General features: G+C 46.6%; 1 protein-coding gene across 2 annotated transcripts; it reads left to right on the top strand.

Annotated features, from left to right (window-relative positions):
* Window positions 1–660: 660 nt before the first annotated feature.
* HDHD5 (haloacid dehalogenase like hydrolase domain containing 5) lies at window positions 661–17018 on the top strand. Of its 2 annotated transcripts, none has more exons than XM_065582960.1 (8): window positions 661–817; window positions 7044–7247; window positions 9679–9791; window positions 11483–11576; window positions 12126–12159; window positions 12403–12577; window positions 13569–13757; window positions 14416–17018. In XM_065582960.1, the coding sequence occupies exons 1-8, from the start codon at window positions 806–808 to the stop codon at window positions 14783–14785; spliced, it is 1191 nt and encodes a 396-aa protein (XP_065439032.1). In that variant the 5' UTR covers window positions 661–805; the 3' UTR covers window positions 14786–17018. The 2 variants fall into 2 exon arrangements, with proteins under 2 accessions (XP_065439032.1, XP_065439022.1); XM_065582950.1 differs by lacking the exon at window positions 661–817 and adding an exon at window positions 3847–4153.
* Window positions 17019–17188: the final 170 nt, after the last annotated feature.

The raw sequence follows: 17188 nt of genomic DNA, 5'->3' as shown, positions 1-17188 counted from the left end.
GCAGAGTACCCTGCTTCACCTCTGCCAGTAGGATCTCACATGCATGCTGTGTGTGAGGTCACGCTGGCAGTGGTGGGGTCATGCAGGTGGGAACAGGGACAATGAGGGCCCACATCTTGGATTCTGGGCATTCATCATAGGGTGACCATCTTTGCTTGATGGAAATAAGGGAAAACCACTTTTTTAAAGGACATTTTAGTGAAACACCATTTCCCTTAGCATATCATATATTTTCTCTCAAGTGTGCATTTCCACTGTCCTCAAGTTTACAATGCAATTAAGTACCATTTTAAACATTAAATTGAAGTTTATCAGTTTTAATATGTTTCAATACATCTTAAAATAAGGGACAGGTAATCACTCTAAGGACAAATCAATTAAATAAGGGATGGTCCCTTAAAATAAGGTACACATGGTCACCCTACCACAGATGTCAGAAATCATGCAAATAAAAACATTAAGAGAAGGAATATAAAATAGCTGCTTTTTAAATGGTTGAAACTAGAATTGAGCCCTTAGATCTAAACTTCCTGTCAGCTACAATCTCAACAATGGGACTGAGTAAATTCCAGCTCCAAGTTTTTGTGGCTGACCTTTAGAGCACAGACCCCCCTCTAACCATCACACCTGAACTCATAATACTATTGAGATGTGGCCCAATCAGCAACCACCACTCAGCCTGCCTCAATATATGAACAAACTCTTCTGGCCTTGGTCACTGTATCAGTCTCTCATTGCTAGGAAAAGACCAGTTCTTTGAACAGAACCTCTTACCCATGTGAACAAACAGCAAACAAGCCCTGTAATGACTAATCAGGTAATTAATTTATTTCTCTCTTGTTTTTCTTCTTCTTCAGAACTTTGTGTTTTCAGGGGTTACAGCTTCAATATTGACAAGAGGGTCAAGCATCTTCTATCTATTAATAGAGAGGATGGGTGTGGGCCCTCACCACTTCTGGCTGGTCACTAGTTTCTGGTAGTGCCCTCCCCAATGGTCATTACAGTATATTAAATGCATTTTAGTATATTTTTCTTTCCCTTTGACTTGCCCATCACTAGATGAGCATTGCGCAGGCTGAGCAGCTGTGCAGAGGAGGAGAGGTGGAAGGCAGCTGGCTGTCCTACCACTGGTAGGGACTCAAGACATTAGAGCCAGTGTGTGGGAGGAGGAAATCAGGCTGTAAGTGCTGGCTCTTCTGAAGCTGATGCCAGAAGGCCAACCAGGCAGGGTGGTCACAGGTGAAAGGATCTACAGGTGGGTATTACTGTGCCTACTGCTTCTGCTACAGGACAATCACTTGAGTTGCTGACCATACATAGCCCCAAAAATAGGGGTCCAAGCAACTGGTTGCTTTGTCTGTTGTTAAAGCCGCCCTGGAAAGAGAAATCTGGGTTTAAACACTGGTGCTGAGAGTGAAGAAGGGAAAATGGGAACAGTGCCCTGGTGGCAATGTGGTGATGGGTGGAGCAGGAAGAGAAAGGTCTGGTGCTCCAGTGGGGTGGTGGAGGTGAGGACTCTGAAGGTAGTGATGATGGGGTGCTGTGGAGTGGGAACTGGAATTTGGCAGCTGCATTGTGTGGGGAAGGAGGATTAAGGCCCAATGTCCCCCTACAGGAAAAAAGACTGCTCTCATTGGAGTTAATGGGAGTTACGCTATCCTGTGAATGGGAATTGATCCAGAAGGGATTTAGTGCAGAGATGAGAGAATCAAGGTATGGCAGTTGCTGATGCTGGAATTATCTGGATTCAGCAGCCAATGGATGGTGTGTGTTGAGGGACAGATATTTGTTTGGCAGCCATGTTGTAGTAGTTTATTGTGAATGGCATGCAAACTTCAGCCTGTTGGATAGTCTTATTTATAAAAATAGGTACAGTCTCCTTTCCCACCTTTACAGGAACATTTGCTGTAACTGGCTGGAGGGCAAACTTCATTTGTGGGAGCCTGTCCAAATGCAATAACTCTGTACTGAGCAATGCTTCCCTCCCCACCCCCCCGCCCGATCACAGAACCAACCCCCATTGCACAAAAGGCTGATCTCTGCATTAGTTATATGGAGTAATGAGCCTAAAGACATCTGCCCCTAGAACATGGTTCCAGCACCCGCCCTTCTGTGGTGAACATAAGGCCCTGGTTCACTTCAGCATTTAGAAGCTTCAAGAAAGTGTTATCCAATACCAGCCACTTTCACTGACATGATTCCTGGGCAGAAAATACTCTAGAATATATGTACCCAATCAAATGTTTCTTTAACAAAATATTAATATATCTTGGGAGGAAACGGCCCTTTCAATCTGGGGTTACTGAACCTGTAATTTTAACGGGGACCATATCTGTCTCCAATAGGAAATTAAAGATTCTGAGGCTGTCCTCACGGCTGACCTGAAAAACTGACAGCAAGAAAATTTCAATTTTTGTTATAAACTATTAAATTATAAACTATTAAAATATATCCCCATCTTAAATGTAGGCACTTTGGACCCCTTTCTGCTACCCTTCCAGAGAGGTGGCCTTTTGCTAAGATCACTTATATCAATTTAACATTCAATATGTTCTGGGGACTTGCAATGGAGATGGACTTAGTTAATGGGTGGGCATTTTCTGTTTTACTGTTTACTGAGTGCCAATAGTATGCTAATTTTTCTAACTGTGATCTCCAACTTCTATTACCTTATTAATGCATCAGTGGTTGTATTCTTGTGGTACAAAGTGACACCTGCTGGCCAGTTACAATAACATTGTTTGAATTCCTGGCACGAATGAAATGCAGGGTGATCTCTGCAGGTGGTGGGAGACATCTGGTGTGGGGTATCAGAACTCACAACTGGCCTGTCCTTAGAATGTGGCGTACAATGGGTCCCAAAATAAGCAGTGTTTTTCATCCTGCTTTTTACCATGGATGTACCAGGATCTGCAAAGCAACCTTTATACTAGATTTTCAAAATTATATGAAAAATTACCAGCCTGGACACACAATCTACTTGCTGCCCTTTGCCATGGGCATGGTGATGAGACTGAAAGTATTTGCTAGTTGAGGGTGACACACTGTAGGCCTTTGTTGCCTCTGTAGGCTGAGCTTATCGCACATACCTGCGGTTACTTGCAGTCTTCCCCACAAGCTCCCTGTGTGCCACCCTCCCACCCCTCTCGATTCCAGCGACTCCCTGCAGCCCCCACCTTCCCCCCCCATGCCATAGGCTCTGTACCTCCCACCTCTGTTCCCTCTCTGCCATCTGCCAAGGGCTCTGTGTGCCCCCAGCTCCCGCTGCCTCCCCCGCTCCTCATACTAGGCTCCCCCCCCCACCTGCGGTTGTGTGTGCCCCCCAATGCCCGGCTCCCAGTACGCACCCCCCACCCCACATTCTTATTGGCTGTGTTTCTATCTCGGCCAACAATGGTGACAAGGCTGCTCGGGGCGCCCGACCACCGAGGAAAAGCCCGGGGAGAACAGCCCCGCCAGGCCGTGCGTGCGTGCTGCCCTGTGACGCCATGAGGGTTTGGGCCGGAGAGACGTCATCTCAACGCACTGTGACGTAAGAGGCTTTGTGCCAGCCAAGCTGCGGGGCTGGCGCGCCTTACATAGCCCCTGCAGGGCTCGCAGCCGCCACCAGGGCGCAGGCGCGAGGGACAGCAGCGGGCGCGCGGCCAGGATAATGACCTCTGCAGCGGGCTCCAGCGCCGGCTTGAGGCGAAGCTGTTGTACAAAAACTACAGTATCCGTCATGCCCCGGGACGCAAAACCCCCTTTCCTGCCAGCGCTGAGCTGGAGCTTTGCATTCTGGAAGATGGAGTCCTGGAGCATCCATGCCGGCCACCGCGTGGCCGGAGGTGGAAATACAACTACCATTTACCATGATGCCTTGCGCCCGGGGCCATGGAACCTGCGCCGCATTCTGTGAGGCATGCTGGGAGCTGTAGTTCCCTCCAACCCCCCGCGGGAGAGTCGGACTCCCTTGTGGGCCCCCCGTTCTTGTCCTCTGATTCGCGGCGGGGGGGCGAGGAGGGGCTCCTCGCGGCAGCGGCGGGGGATGGGTCTAGGTTGCCTGCGCTGCGCGAGCAAAGCTGCTATGAGGCGATGGCGGCGCGGGGGGCCTTGGGCGCTGCTCCCGAGCAGCCAGAGGGGCCTGGGCGGGGGCCCCCTCGGGGTGACTGAGGTAAGAGCCCCGGTGGCCTGGGCTGGGCGGGCGCTGGGGGTTGCAGCCTGTGGGGCGCGGGGGCAGATAACGGAGCGGGGTTAGGGTGACCAGACAGCACGTGTGAAAAATCGGGAGGGGGGGGAGGATAATAGGAGCCTTTATAAGAAAAGGACCCAAAATTGGGACTGTCCCTATAAAATTGGGATATCTGGTCACCCTAGAGCTGGGGGATACGTATGGTGCTGGCTCTGGCTGGTACGAGGGCAAGAGCTCGGCTGGCTTGTTTGGTGGGGCTCGGCTGGTGGGTGAGGACAAGGGGTGAAACCCCAGGGATGTGTGTGTGGGGGGGAGTCCTAGTGGCTTGAGTGGGATTCCTGGGCTGACTTCCTGACCGTGCGACACACTCCCCATGTCTGTGCCTCTGCTTTTCTAGCTGTGTCATAGGGGCCTCCAAAACCTCCCCATCTGGTGCAAGTTTCTGAAGTGCTTTGAAAGTGTGACTTGCTCCATACGGACTGATACAGTATTTACTATGAAGCCACCAGAAGCTCCAGTTAAGGCAATGGGTAGCAGTAGAGCGTGAGATTTTTCTCTCCTGGTCCTGGGACAAGCAGAAATAGTTATTGATTTATTTGTATTTTTAAAATCATCACAAGAGGCTCCTCTAATTGTTGACTAAAAAATACACTCGATGAATATGTCCACAAAAACATAAGAACGGCCTTACTGGGTCAGACCAAAGGTCCATCTAGCCCAGTATCCTGTCTTCCAACAGTGGCCAATGCCAGGTGCCCCAGAGGGAATGAATAGAACAGGTAAGTGATCCATTCCCAGCTTCTGGAAAACGGAGGCTAGGGACACCATCCCTGCCCTGCCTAGCTAATAGCCATTGATGGACCGATCCTCCATGAACTTATCTACTTCTTTTTTGAATCCTGTTATAGCCTTGGCCTTCACAACATCTTCTGGCAAAGAGTTCCACACGTTACTGTGCGTTGTGTGAAAAAATATTTCCGTTTGTTTGTTTTAAATCTGCTGCCTATTCATTTAATTTGGTGACCCCTAGCTCTTGTGTCATGAGGAGTAAATAAAGTGTTATTTACTCTTCTCCACACCAGTCACGATTTTATGGACCTCTATTATATACCCCCTTAATCATTTCTTTTCCAAGCTGTCAAGTATCAGAGGGGTAGCCGTGTTAGTCTGGATCTGTAAAAAGCAACAGAGTCCTGTGGCACCTTTAAGACTAACAGATGTATTGGAGCATAAGCTTTCGTGGGTGAATGCCCACTTCGTCAGATGCCACAGGACTCTCTGTTGCCTTTTCCAAGCTGCCTCTCTGTTGCCTTTTCCAAGTTGAAAAGTCCCAGTCTTATTAATCTCTCCTCATATGGAAGCCGGTCCATACCCCTTATCATTTTTGTTACCATTTTCTGAACCTTTTCCAATTCTAATATATCTTTTTTGAGATGGAGTGACCACATCCTCATGTAGTATTCAAGCTGTGAGTGTACCATGGATTTATATAGAGGCAATATGATATTTTCTGTCTTATCATCTATCCCTTTGAGCCTGCAAACCAGGCTCGCAGCTTGTGCCAGGAGAAGAGGGAAGCTGGTCACAAGTCATGGGGAGCAGTGGCTCCTGTCCTGATCCTGTCTTGTACAGCAGAATTCTAACAGGGATGCTGGAAAGTGTTCACTCACTGCCTGCCCCTTAAGGAACACATAGATGTTAATGAAGGGCACGCTTTAAAATGCCTCTCAGTGCTCTGCTGTGGTTGCTGGGCTGTTCTAATGCAATCTGACGGCTGCTTCTATACAGCCCCTAGTCTAGTGCAACGTGAACTGTGCACTAAATAGTAGATGGGCACTGGTGTCACTGTCATGTGTCATGCATTCTGGCACATTAACAGCTGTGAATTGTCCATAGAACTGAGCTGAAGGTAACTGTAGCTCACTCTGCTTTTATTTTCTCACCATTCTGACCAAATCAATGCCCCAGTGACAGAACTTATGGTGGACTGTAGGAAGCCCCAAATAGCCACCTACTTTGCATGTTCCTAAGGCTGGCTCTGGGCAAGATGCTCTGGGAGAGGGGCAGCCAGACTCCCGGGTAGCCAACTGGATATTGGGTAAATATGCCAGCTTGTTGCCTGAAGGAGCTTTTGATCTGGAACTGGTAAGTATACTGTAGTCATGCTTCTGGACCATCTCATCTCCTTCCCAGGGGCATTTTCTCCTTGATTTCTGTAAGAGCAGAGCATGGTGCAGTCCAAATCAGTTTGCATCACTCTACCATAATAAGCAAAAGCCAGAGATGGGTTGGAACCACAGAAATGGGATCTATTCGATTAGCCCCTAATTGGGAGATATGGACCAGGTGGTGTTCGGGTTCAGACTCATTTCTGTTAATAACACATGCCACTCTTTTATATAGGCTTCTCCACCACAGATCTCAAATTGCTCACAAAAATAAATATCATTAGACCTATTTGACAAATACAGAAGTTGAGGCACAGAGGTCAGATGATGGCCAGCCTCACACAGTAGATCAGTGGCAGAGTCAGGAATGAAGCTAGGACTCCTGACTTTCAGAAATTGGACTACGTTGCCTCCCTTTAATTACACATGTTGGCATTTTCTTACTAAAGGGGGGTAGAGGGCATGTGGTGAGATTGGATGAGTGTTTATTGCATGGGATAGGTTGGGAATAATACTCCTTCTTAGCCGCCGCCTTTTTTTTTTTTTTTTTTTCCCCCCTCACCAGTGGATTTTTTTTTTTTTTTTTTTTTTTTTTTTTTTTTTTTTAGGAGCAGCTGGTCACTTTTTAAAAGAACCTTTTGTTCTTCCTCTCTCTGTTTTTTCCCAGTGCCGCAGTAATTGCTATAAATCTGTTTATGTTGCAGACTCCTCCGACCTTTGGGTTCCTGTTTGACATTGATGGAGTGCTTGTTCGGGGACGCTATGTGATTCCTGCTGCCCAGGAGGCCTTCCGGAAACTGGTAGACTCTAATGGACAGCTCCGGGTGCCGGTAGTCTTTGTGACAAATGCTGGGAATTGCTTACAGGATGTCAAAGCCCAGGAACTCTCCGATGCTCTGGGGTTGAAGGTAACAAGAGAATCAACCTCCTCTGTCCTGGGGCATTGGGTGGAGGCCTTGGGTTTTAAATTGAAGCTACACAGGTTTAAAAAAAAAAAAAAAAAAAAAAAAGTACATGTGCGGGAGACTCTTCACTTTGACAGCAGAAATCCCATGTCTCTTTTCATCAGTGTCCCCCTACCAGGAGCTTGGTGGGAATCCATTGTCATCAGTCATTCACTTTATTTAACTTTCTTCAGCACTATAGGATTGCAAAACCAAAGCTAAAAGAAGAACCCAAGTTTAGTCAAAATTAGAAACTAAGCATGTAAATAGCAAGAGAGCCAGTTAGAGGCCCTGCGGAGATGTTCTTGTGCAATATACAGCTGGTCACTTGAAACTAGTCTGAGATCACGTTTCATGCACGCTGCCAAACCGCCATCAGCGGGGAACAACATGCTCACTAGTTGTCAAAAGGCTTCTTATCCCAGCTCCACTTCGCTAGGCTGGCCAGTCACCTATCCCAGTGTCTGTAACTGAAAATACCATGTCTGAGCTGGAGGAAGGAGATATTCTACTGCTACAAAACAAGTCCAAATGGTTATGTAGCTGCACAGCTGACATCAGCACTGCCTTGCTGCCAGTTCTGTCCTTACCATGGAGCTAATTCATCCACATGTTTCTTGTATCGGAGCAGCAAGTAAGACCCAGTGGAGCAAGGTAGCCAGGCATACTCTCCAACTAAGAATTCTGGAGCAGTCGGCTCAACCCATTAAGTCCAGAGATTTAAAGCTGTTCAATCCAGACTAGTTCTCAAAGCTGTGTTTTAATTCACCAGGCTCAGAAGGATAGTGGCTGGGCAGGCCCTATGTGTTCAGTCCCTACACTGCCAAGCACCCCAATGTTGCTATCTAAATGATGATGGCCCCTAGTTCATTAGACATCTGGGGCTGGTAAGAAGGCCATCAAAAGATGGTGCTGGATTGGTTCTAGCCCAAGATATTCAGTGGGGTGGAACGTGTGGTGGCCTTGTTCTCAGAGGTCTAGCTCCACTTCAGAATCTGCTCCTAGTGACATGGTGAGTAGAATACAGTGGAGTAGAGAGTATTATCTGTATGCAAGTTTGTTTGGGTAGTGGTTATGGATGCAGAGTTCTTCTCTGTGTTGGCTTAACCAGCTGGAACTCAGCCTGCGGCTGTGGGTTGCCCTGGTTGTCCACCTCAGTGTGGGCTCGTCTCCTCCCCCTACAAATGAAATGAGGGGAAAGGGGGTGTGATGTTGTGCAGTCTATATGGTTTTATAAAAATATGATAAGTGAATATAATGTAACTGGCATATGCTTCATGCAAAAGATCTCTTGTTAGGTATCATTACAAAGTTTATAATCTACTGAGTGTGATCATCCTATTTGTAGAAATGTACCACTCTTGTATCTAAAACTAGAAATATAAAACATAACTCTGAGGGCCTATTGTCATTATGTAAAGTGTGGGCCATTAATGATGGCTTGGAATCTTGATGACTCCCATTAACCAGGACCATTGTCTGCAGATAGCTGTATTTTACCTGTGAGTCTTCCTGTATATGTGTGTGCTGGCAAGTGAGTAATGAAGTCTTGCAGTGACATGTGATCATGTCACCTGAACTGGAATCCATCTTTAACCTGGTGCTTTTCCAGTGGGGGGTGGAAACCCAGAGGGACAAAGGGTTCCCGCCTTATGCAAAAGATATATAAAGGGGTGGAAGAGAACACAAAGGGGAGAGGAGCCATCATGAAGAATCCCCTAGCTATCACCTGAGCTGGAACAGCAGCTGTTCCAGGGGAAAGAATTGTGCCCAGGCCTGGAAGGTGTCCAGTCTGAGAAAAAACTTACTGAAGCATCTCTGAGGGTGAGATTATCTGTATTCAGTTTGATTAGGCATAGATTTGCGCATTTTATTTTATTTTGCTTGGTGACTTACTTTGTTCTGTCTGTTACTACTTGGAACCACTTAAATCCTACTGTCTGTATTTAATAAAATCACTTTTTATTTAGTAATTTACTCAGAGTATGTATTAATACCTGGGGGAGCAAACAGCTGTGCATATCTCTCTCTAAGCTTTATGCAGGGTAAAACGGATTTATCTGGGTTTAGACCCTATTGGGAGTTGGGCATCTGAGTGCTAAAGACAAGCACACTACTGTGAGCTGTTTTCAGGTAAACTTGCAGCTTTGGGGCAAGTGATTCAGACCCTGGATCTGTGTCTGGAGCCAGACGGGAGTGTCTGGCTCAGCAAGACAGGGTGCTGGAGTCCTGAGCTGGCAGGGAAAACAGAAGCAGGGGTAGTCTTTGCACATCGGGTGGCAGCTCCCAAGGGGGTTTCTGTGATCCAACCCATCACAGGGAGTAACAGCTGAGTGCTGTGTGGGGAATGGAGAGCTTCCATCCTGCTGACTCTGGTCTCTTTTTCCTCCTGCAGGTGTCTCCAGAGCAAGTGATCCTCTCCCACAGCCCCCTGCATCTCTTCCGTCAGTTCCATGAGAAGTGTATGCTGGTGTCTGGGCAGGGGCCAGTGGAGGAGAATGCCAGGAAGTATCCTTTGCAGTTCTGAGGCTATGGACCCTGCTTGTCCCATCAGAGCTTCACAACTGTGCTGCATTGGCTGTGCCTGGGGGGGGCAGTGATATCTGGATACGTACTGGGACACCTGTGTGGCCAGCCTGTGGGAGGTAGGGGAGCGGGAAAAGGTCTTTTGATTTATTCTGAGCATCTTGTGGGGAGGGGACCCTTTGGAAGACTTGAAACTTTGGACTAAGTTGCAGTCTGTCTTCTGGATGCGCCCTTGTGGCCTGTTTTGCTTCTTGCACTGACTGGGTTAGTTACGGCCCATGCTTCCTGCCTCCATTTTACTGCGATTGGTGCAAAACTCCTAGCTTCTGTAATCTTTTATATTGCAGTCCATGCCAGGCGGCAGTCAGACATATTATAGGCAGGTGCTGTGCAATCTTTCCTTACACAATTTTGTCCCATGTACTGTTCTCCTCTGCTAATTGGGTCCCAGGCTCCCCCAACTCTGCTGATGTGTCTGATCTTTAACTCCCTGTGCTGCTCCAAATCTAGAACCCACCCACAAAAGCTCTGCCAAAATATATCTGTTCTATTCTGACCTGTTAAACAGCACTGGTATCTACAGGTTAGAGAATTTCCCTGTGTTATGCAAGGTCATATTAGATGATCATAATGGTCCCTGGTCTTAAAATCTATGAATCTATTCCATCTCTGCTGCACCTGTCTCGTTACCAGAGACTATTGATGGGTAAGCGTCTTTCATAGATCCCAAGGTCAGAATGGACCATTGTGATCATCTAGCCCAGGGGTCGGCAACCTTTCAGAAGTGGTGTGCCGAGTCTTCATTTATTCACTCCCATTTAAGGTTTCGCGTGTCACTAATACATTTTAATGTTTTTAGAAGGTCTCTTTCTATAAGTCTATAACATATAACTAAACTATTGTTGTGTGTAAAGTAAATAAGGTTTTTAAAATGTTTATGACACTTCATTTAAAATTAAATTAAAATGCAGAGCCCCCCTGGACCAGTGGCCAGGACCCGGGCAGTGTGAGTGCCACTGAAAATCAGCTCGCGTGCCGCCTTCGGCACACTTGCCATAGGTTGCCTACCCCTGATCTAACCTGACCTATATAACACAGGCTATAGAACTTCCCCAAAATAATTCTTATATATATATATAATTTTTTAAGCAAAAGATCCAATCTTGATTGAAAAATTGTCAGTGATGGAGACTCCACCATGTGTTCTCTTGCACAAGTTTATCCACAGACTTTTTCTTTTTATCTACATGCAATTCCACTGAAGCTAGTGAATTTGCACCCACTTACCAGGTGTGAATTGGCAGCCCTCCTTCTGTAACCTTTCTGAGAGTCGCTGTCCTGCTGTGCTCTAGAGACTTGAGACTTCCGAAGTTTCCGTGAATGGATTTGATCTGCATTGTCATCTCTGGTGCTATGGGATGGTCTTCCAGTAATGCCCTGAGTCAATATTGAACTTCCAGAAGAAGTAGGGGTAGGAAATGACCCAGCTTTTATAGGGTAATGGGATTTCCAACTTGGGGTGAGCTGTTTGAAATCCTCTACATGACTTAGGAGCAGAAGTCCTATTGAAAGTCACTGTGACTTGTGCTCCTAAATCCCTTAGGTGCTTTTGTAAATCAGCCCATAATCTGTAAAGAGCAGGCTCTATTTCCTTCCTTGACTGTCTGAAATAGTGTGGGGTTCCGGAATGTGGTTACCATACAGGATGTGAGGAAGGCATTTCCCCTGCTGGACATGGTTGATCAAAGCCGTAGACCAAAGGAGCTGGTAAATATCAACCTGTCTGTGAGACTTGGTGACCTGGGATTATAGCATTTGTATGTTCTGGCCTTTGATAGAATAGCTCTGAGGTCATCTATAACTAGCCCTCTTTACACCATTCATTAGAGTGACTCCTGTTGGGGGAGGTTGGGATTGTTACTGAGCTCCCTGGAGGTCTGCACTCTTACATAGCTCTCTGCAATGGCCTCTGCTGGAAGAGGCTAGAGCTGCAGTAGCTTTGACACACTCCCTTCCACCCCCCAGTATCCTAGTGTTTACAACCAAGATTTTTCAAGAATGATTAGTGATTTTGTGTGTGTGTGTGCGCGTCTGTCCGTCCGTCTGATTTAAGACTTCTTAAAAGGGCCTGATTTTCCGCAAGTATTGAGCATCTGTCTGAAAAATCAGACCCCGTGAAGACTTCTAAACGTGGGCTTCCAAAATGACTAGTCCCTCTTGAAATTCTTGGCTCTCATCTTTACTATCACATTATGTCAATACCAAATCTGTTTAATTTTGTATTATTAACCCAGCCTTGCTTGTTTTTTCCTGCAGCCTCCTCTGACCACTGACTTCCCTACCATAGAAGGTAAGTGCTATGCTTTGTCCATGTTTATGCTGTTATCCTGCTTGCTATTCAGCCAAGCCAGCTGGATAGCCATTTAGTGACGGGACATCTGACGGAATGACTGATTCAGATGCCGTAGTACACAGTGTTTATTTGTCCCCTTCCAGAAGAAGTATATTGTAGTGGACCGAGTTACTTTTATTTTATTTGTTGAATGGGTGGCCGTTCTGAGCTTCCATGTACTGTATCTCTGAAATGTTTCAGGCGTGATTCTGTTTGGGGAGCCAGTCCAGTGGGAGACAAGCCTGCAGCTGATTATCGATGTCCTCCTGAGCAACGGGAACCCTGGGGTGGAGCTGGCAGCAGTGCCATATCCCCATATACCTGTCCTTGCCTGTAACATGGATCTTTTGTGGATGGCAGAAGCCAAGATGCCAAGGTGAAAAACATATTTGTTAAGGTCACTTTTAGCCTAGTTTATTCAGCTACCCTGTTGATGAGCTCTGCTTGAGACCTAACCTACATCATCTCTGTAATGTGGCTAGGAGACCTTTTAGTGGGGTTACAGTATATATTTGTTTCTCTAGTGTTGTTTGAAAGGGTGGCACTATTTGGAGAGACCTCAAAGTTGCGTTGGGAACTCGGGCCAATATTTTCAAAATTGGGCCTTTTTTTATTTAGATGCCTAAGTCTGAGTAGATGCTTCGGTACTGCTAAACCCAACACCTTCATATTTAGAAAGGATGGCTTTCTGCATCAAGGACTATGATTAGGTGACTTCACAGTTCTGAAGTTCAACCCTTTTTGGGTCGTTGAGGCAACAGAAAAATGTGCACTTTTTATTTAAGTGCAAAAAGCCTCTTCTCTTCTTTCCCTTTTGCATAAACTGAGCCATCTGGTTGAATTCAGTTCACACCTTTCCAAAAGATTCACCACTCTTGGGTCAAGCCCAAGCACCAGACTTCTCATCCCAAGTGGAAAATTAAAAACAGAAAAAGTCTGAGTTTTAAATAAAAAAGACAGAACTTGGCCCATGTCTGCAGCTGCTCGTGTTTCTAAGCCATTCATATGTCTGAAGGTAGATTTTTTTTTTTTTTTTAATTCCAATGTCTAGTAGTTATTGTTTGAGACCATCTTACTGAGGAATACATGAGATAAACGTGAGAATCGACATGTGATGCACACTTTTTGGAGAGGCTTCTGTATTGGGGGGTGGGTAGGTTCTCTGCATATTTAATATCCAAGTAAATTCAAAAGAAGGGATGGCAGGGTGGGGACTTCTGTTCTGTCTTCAAGTTGTTCGCATGTAGGTGTGGATCAGGGTAGAGTTTCATCTCTCTTGGGAGATGATCATAGCCGTAAGATGGATAATGGCTTCTGTGCAAATGCCAAAGGGCCAGGGGGCACTGATGATACTTTTTCTGGGGCAGATTTGGCCATGGCACCTTTCTTGTCTGCTTGGAGAACATCTACAAAAAAGTGACCGGCAGGGAGTTGAAATATGAGGCCCTGATCGGCAAACCCAGCATTGTCACTTACCAATATGCTGAGTATCTGATCGAACAGCAGGTGGAAAGACGAGGGTGGCCATCTCCCATCTGCAGGCTCTATGCTGTTGGGTAAGAGACTACTTCCTGTGTGTTTCCTTAGGGGTCTTCAGCCCTGGTTTTGTAGCAGAGTTTTATGAGGAGGAGTTTTTTTTTTTTTTTTTTTTTTTTTTTTATTTAAACTCCTGAGGCATTTCTGGAGCTTCCTATTCTAAATGCTGATCTGAACTGCATTAGGACAAAAGGTCACTAAACCACGACTCCCTGCATTTCCATGAAATTGACTGGAATAGTCAGCCTGCTTGAGTCACTGCTGCAGGATGTGACTGAGATACACAGCATAGCTCTGGAATTTCACATCAGTGTACTAGCATCAACCAGCCAGTAATTACATTTTACAGCCACTTCAGACAAGGTCCATCAAACATTCTTTGGGGGCAGAGGGGGGAACAAGAAGGAATATCTTCCTCGTAACCAGCATTGTGCAAATGGCTGGACACGGGGCTGTTACCATGTTCCTCTCAATAATCTGACATTGGCCACTACTAGAGTTGGTATGCTGGATTAGACAGGCCACTGATCTGACCTGCCCAATTCTATGTAAGTATCTGACTCTAGCTCATTCCTTGCCTTCCCCTACCCACCTTTATGCTGGACCAATCCCAGCCTGCCTATGTTCAAATCAAACTTGTGAAGTAATTGATTTCCCTCATCTGATGGCCATGCACAGGGATAATCCAATGTCTGACATCTATGGTGCGAACTTCTACAACCGCTACCTCAAGGCTTCGTGTCAGGCCCAGGCCGAGGTGAAGAGGAGTGTGGTAGTGGCAGATCCCCGGAGTGAGGACCATTCAGAGCTGAGGAAGGATTGGTACGTCTCGTTGGAGAGTTGCAAGTCAATTCTGGTCTGCACTGGGGTCTACAGTCCTCACGGAGATGTGCCTGCTGACCCACACGAGAGCGTGGTAGAGACTGTGTTCCACGGGCACCGGGACTTCCGCTTTGACACCAGCCTAGTGGAGGCATCTTATGTGGTGCAGGATGTGAATGAAGCTGTGGAGCTTGTCTTTGAGAAGGAGAATTGGAGCCAGGAGTGAAATGGGAGTGGCAAAATCTACAGTCATCAGGGTTGGAGGGGAGGATTGGGATCTTCTAGTCTAACTTGTCCTAAAGTGTGTGTGTGTGTGGGGGGGGGGGGGAATTCCCAGTGCATTGTAGGGCCTGATAGCAAAGGTCCCTTGTCTTAATACCAGTTGGTCAGTCTATTGTTACTAGAAGGGTAACGATTTAAATCTGGCCAGGTCCATGTTTACACACTACTGTTGCTCCTGTGCATTAAACTGTAATGGGAACAGGATTGGATAGATCATCCTTGTCACCCTTGCCCCCATGTTTGTGGGGCTCTGCTTGTCCAAAGCCCTTTCCCTTTCAAATCCCCTCAGTGCTTGAGAAGCTTATCCCTGTTACACACTGGGGGAGCATCATCGACCCATGCATCAGTTATGTCCTACACAAACCTTTAAGTAGAATGTAAGTGGAGCCTGGCCTCTGTACTGACCCTCGGCCCAGGGTGAAATTGATAATGAAGGGTTAATGTCTCTTCCAAATGTGCTTTGATGCCCTGGCCTGCTAACTACCTTTTTTTGTCTGGGGATTGAGAGTGCACATAGTGTTGTCTTGATATAGCACCTGTGCTCTTACTGGCCTTGTGCTGGATCAGAAACTTTGTCTCTTGCATCCTCATCTCTGTTTCATGGCTCCCCAGCAACATAAGGGGTGGTAGTTTAGCTCATAGGAAAACCTGGGCAGCCATAGCAACTTGGTGCCCTGCCAAAGGTGGAATTAAAATCTTCTCATTGTAACTTAAATGCATTCTCTGTTTGCCAACAGCCCCCTCCTGCTTCTTAAGGGGGAGCACAAGTAGTCTTGCTCCAAAGATGCCAAGGAATGAACCTGGGATTTATAAACTACCAGAGGCAAGGAAGCTGCATTTTGCAGCAGCCCTAGGTTCTGAAGCCCCAATAGAGTCCATGTGGGCACCAAAATGGACCCTTGTATCCTCCATAAGAGTGATGAAACCTCTCCTACTGTGCGTGCTGCCCGCGCCCCCTGCCCCCCCCCCCCCCCCATTGGTGCTGCTTCCTGGGAACTAGGGTCAGTAGCTCAAGCCTGCCCTGCATTGCTGGCTGCTGTGATAGGTCACCCATTTACTTTATTCTCTTATGTAGCGCTGTTCAATTGCCCTTTGGGAGTGGAGCCATAAACATCAGCCAAACCTCGGGCCTCTGGATATTCCCAGTTTTGCTCTCTGGGCTTTTTAAATGCAGAAGTTTTTTCCTAGATGTAGTTTGCTCCTTAGGGATGCCCTGAACTCTAATTCTCTTTCCCTTTCCTTCCTCTCCCTAAATTAGTTACTTCTACTCCTGGATTGGCCAGCAGCTTAATGCTGCTGCAACAGTGCCAGACCCTGCTTTAACTTTCCTTCCCCTTCCTGACCCTGATGCTTCCAGTTCCTTAGCCCTCATTCTTAGGGGAGAGTTTGAGGCTTGTGTCTTCGTTAAAAATTCTTAAGAATATCTTTGAAAATTTCCCAAGATAAAACTCAACATGAATACTTAGTCTTGCCATGAGTGTAGGGGACTGGACTGGACTAGACGACCTCTCAAGGTCCCTTCCAGTCCTATGATTCTATGAAAGATGTCAGCTCAGAAACAGGTTAATTTTAATCCTCTAAAAGATTTATGTGATCCACTGTGGCAGTACTACAAATGATTCTGGATATCAAGTGGAAAGGCCTGACTGATGTCTGTTTTTTGTGCCTCTGCACTTCTGTTGACATCACTGGATTTACTGACTCACACCACTAAATAGGATCAGTATTGAGGGCCACAGTCTCTTTGCAAACATACCCATTTTTAAGCAGCCACTCACTCATGCAGAGCATAAGCTGTGATCTTTTCATAAGTATATTTTGTTCTCAGTTAAAATATCAGAGTTCAGGTTTGTTGATTTGCTATGAGCACCTTATTTTTCATACCTCCTCTTTGGTAACACTGGATTAGCCTAATAGGGTTGCACAGCGCCCTAAGCTCCTTCCTTCCACATGAAACACTAATTCAGGGGGCAGTAGTTTCTGAAGCAAGCTGTGTATTCTGTCAGTGACCCTGGCAAAGAGGTAGCGTGTGTCTTCTCCCCCCCACTTCCCCCTTGGTTACTGTGGAGTGTAATACAGACCAGTGAGGAGCCGTGTCACCACTTGACCAGTAACTTGGGGTGCCTCACTCCACTTTGCTGCTGCAGCTTTCCACCTGGGCTCTTCACAACCAGCATGCAGCTCTGACCCCAGCCACACTGGCTTCCACCAGCCTTGGTCACTACTTGTAGGGTGGTCCCAACACACTCCCAGTCCTGGATTTTCCCCCTCAAAACATGTGTTCTGCACTGTCCAGCCCTCTCTTGGACAGTTCAAATATATTACATCTGTTGCCCCTTTAAGGTGA

The sequence above is a fragment of the Chrysemys picta genome, chromosome 1 (assembly GCF_011386835.1).
Source record: "Chrysemys picta bellii isolate R12L10 chromosome 1, ASM1138683v2, whole genome shotgun sequence".
NCBI classification, from domain to species: domain Eukaryota; kingdom Metazoa; phylum Chordata; order Testudines; family Emydidae; genus Chrysemys; species Chrysemys picta.
This window is presented reverse-complemented; position numbering and strand designations above follow the sequence as displayed.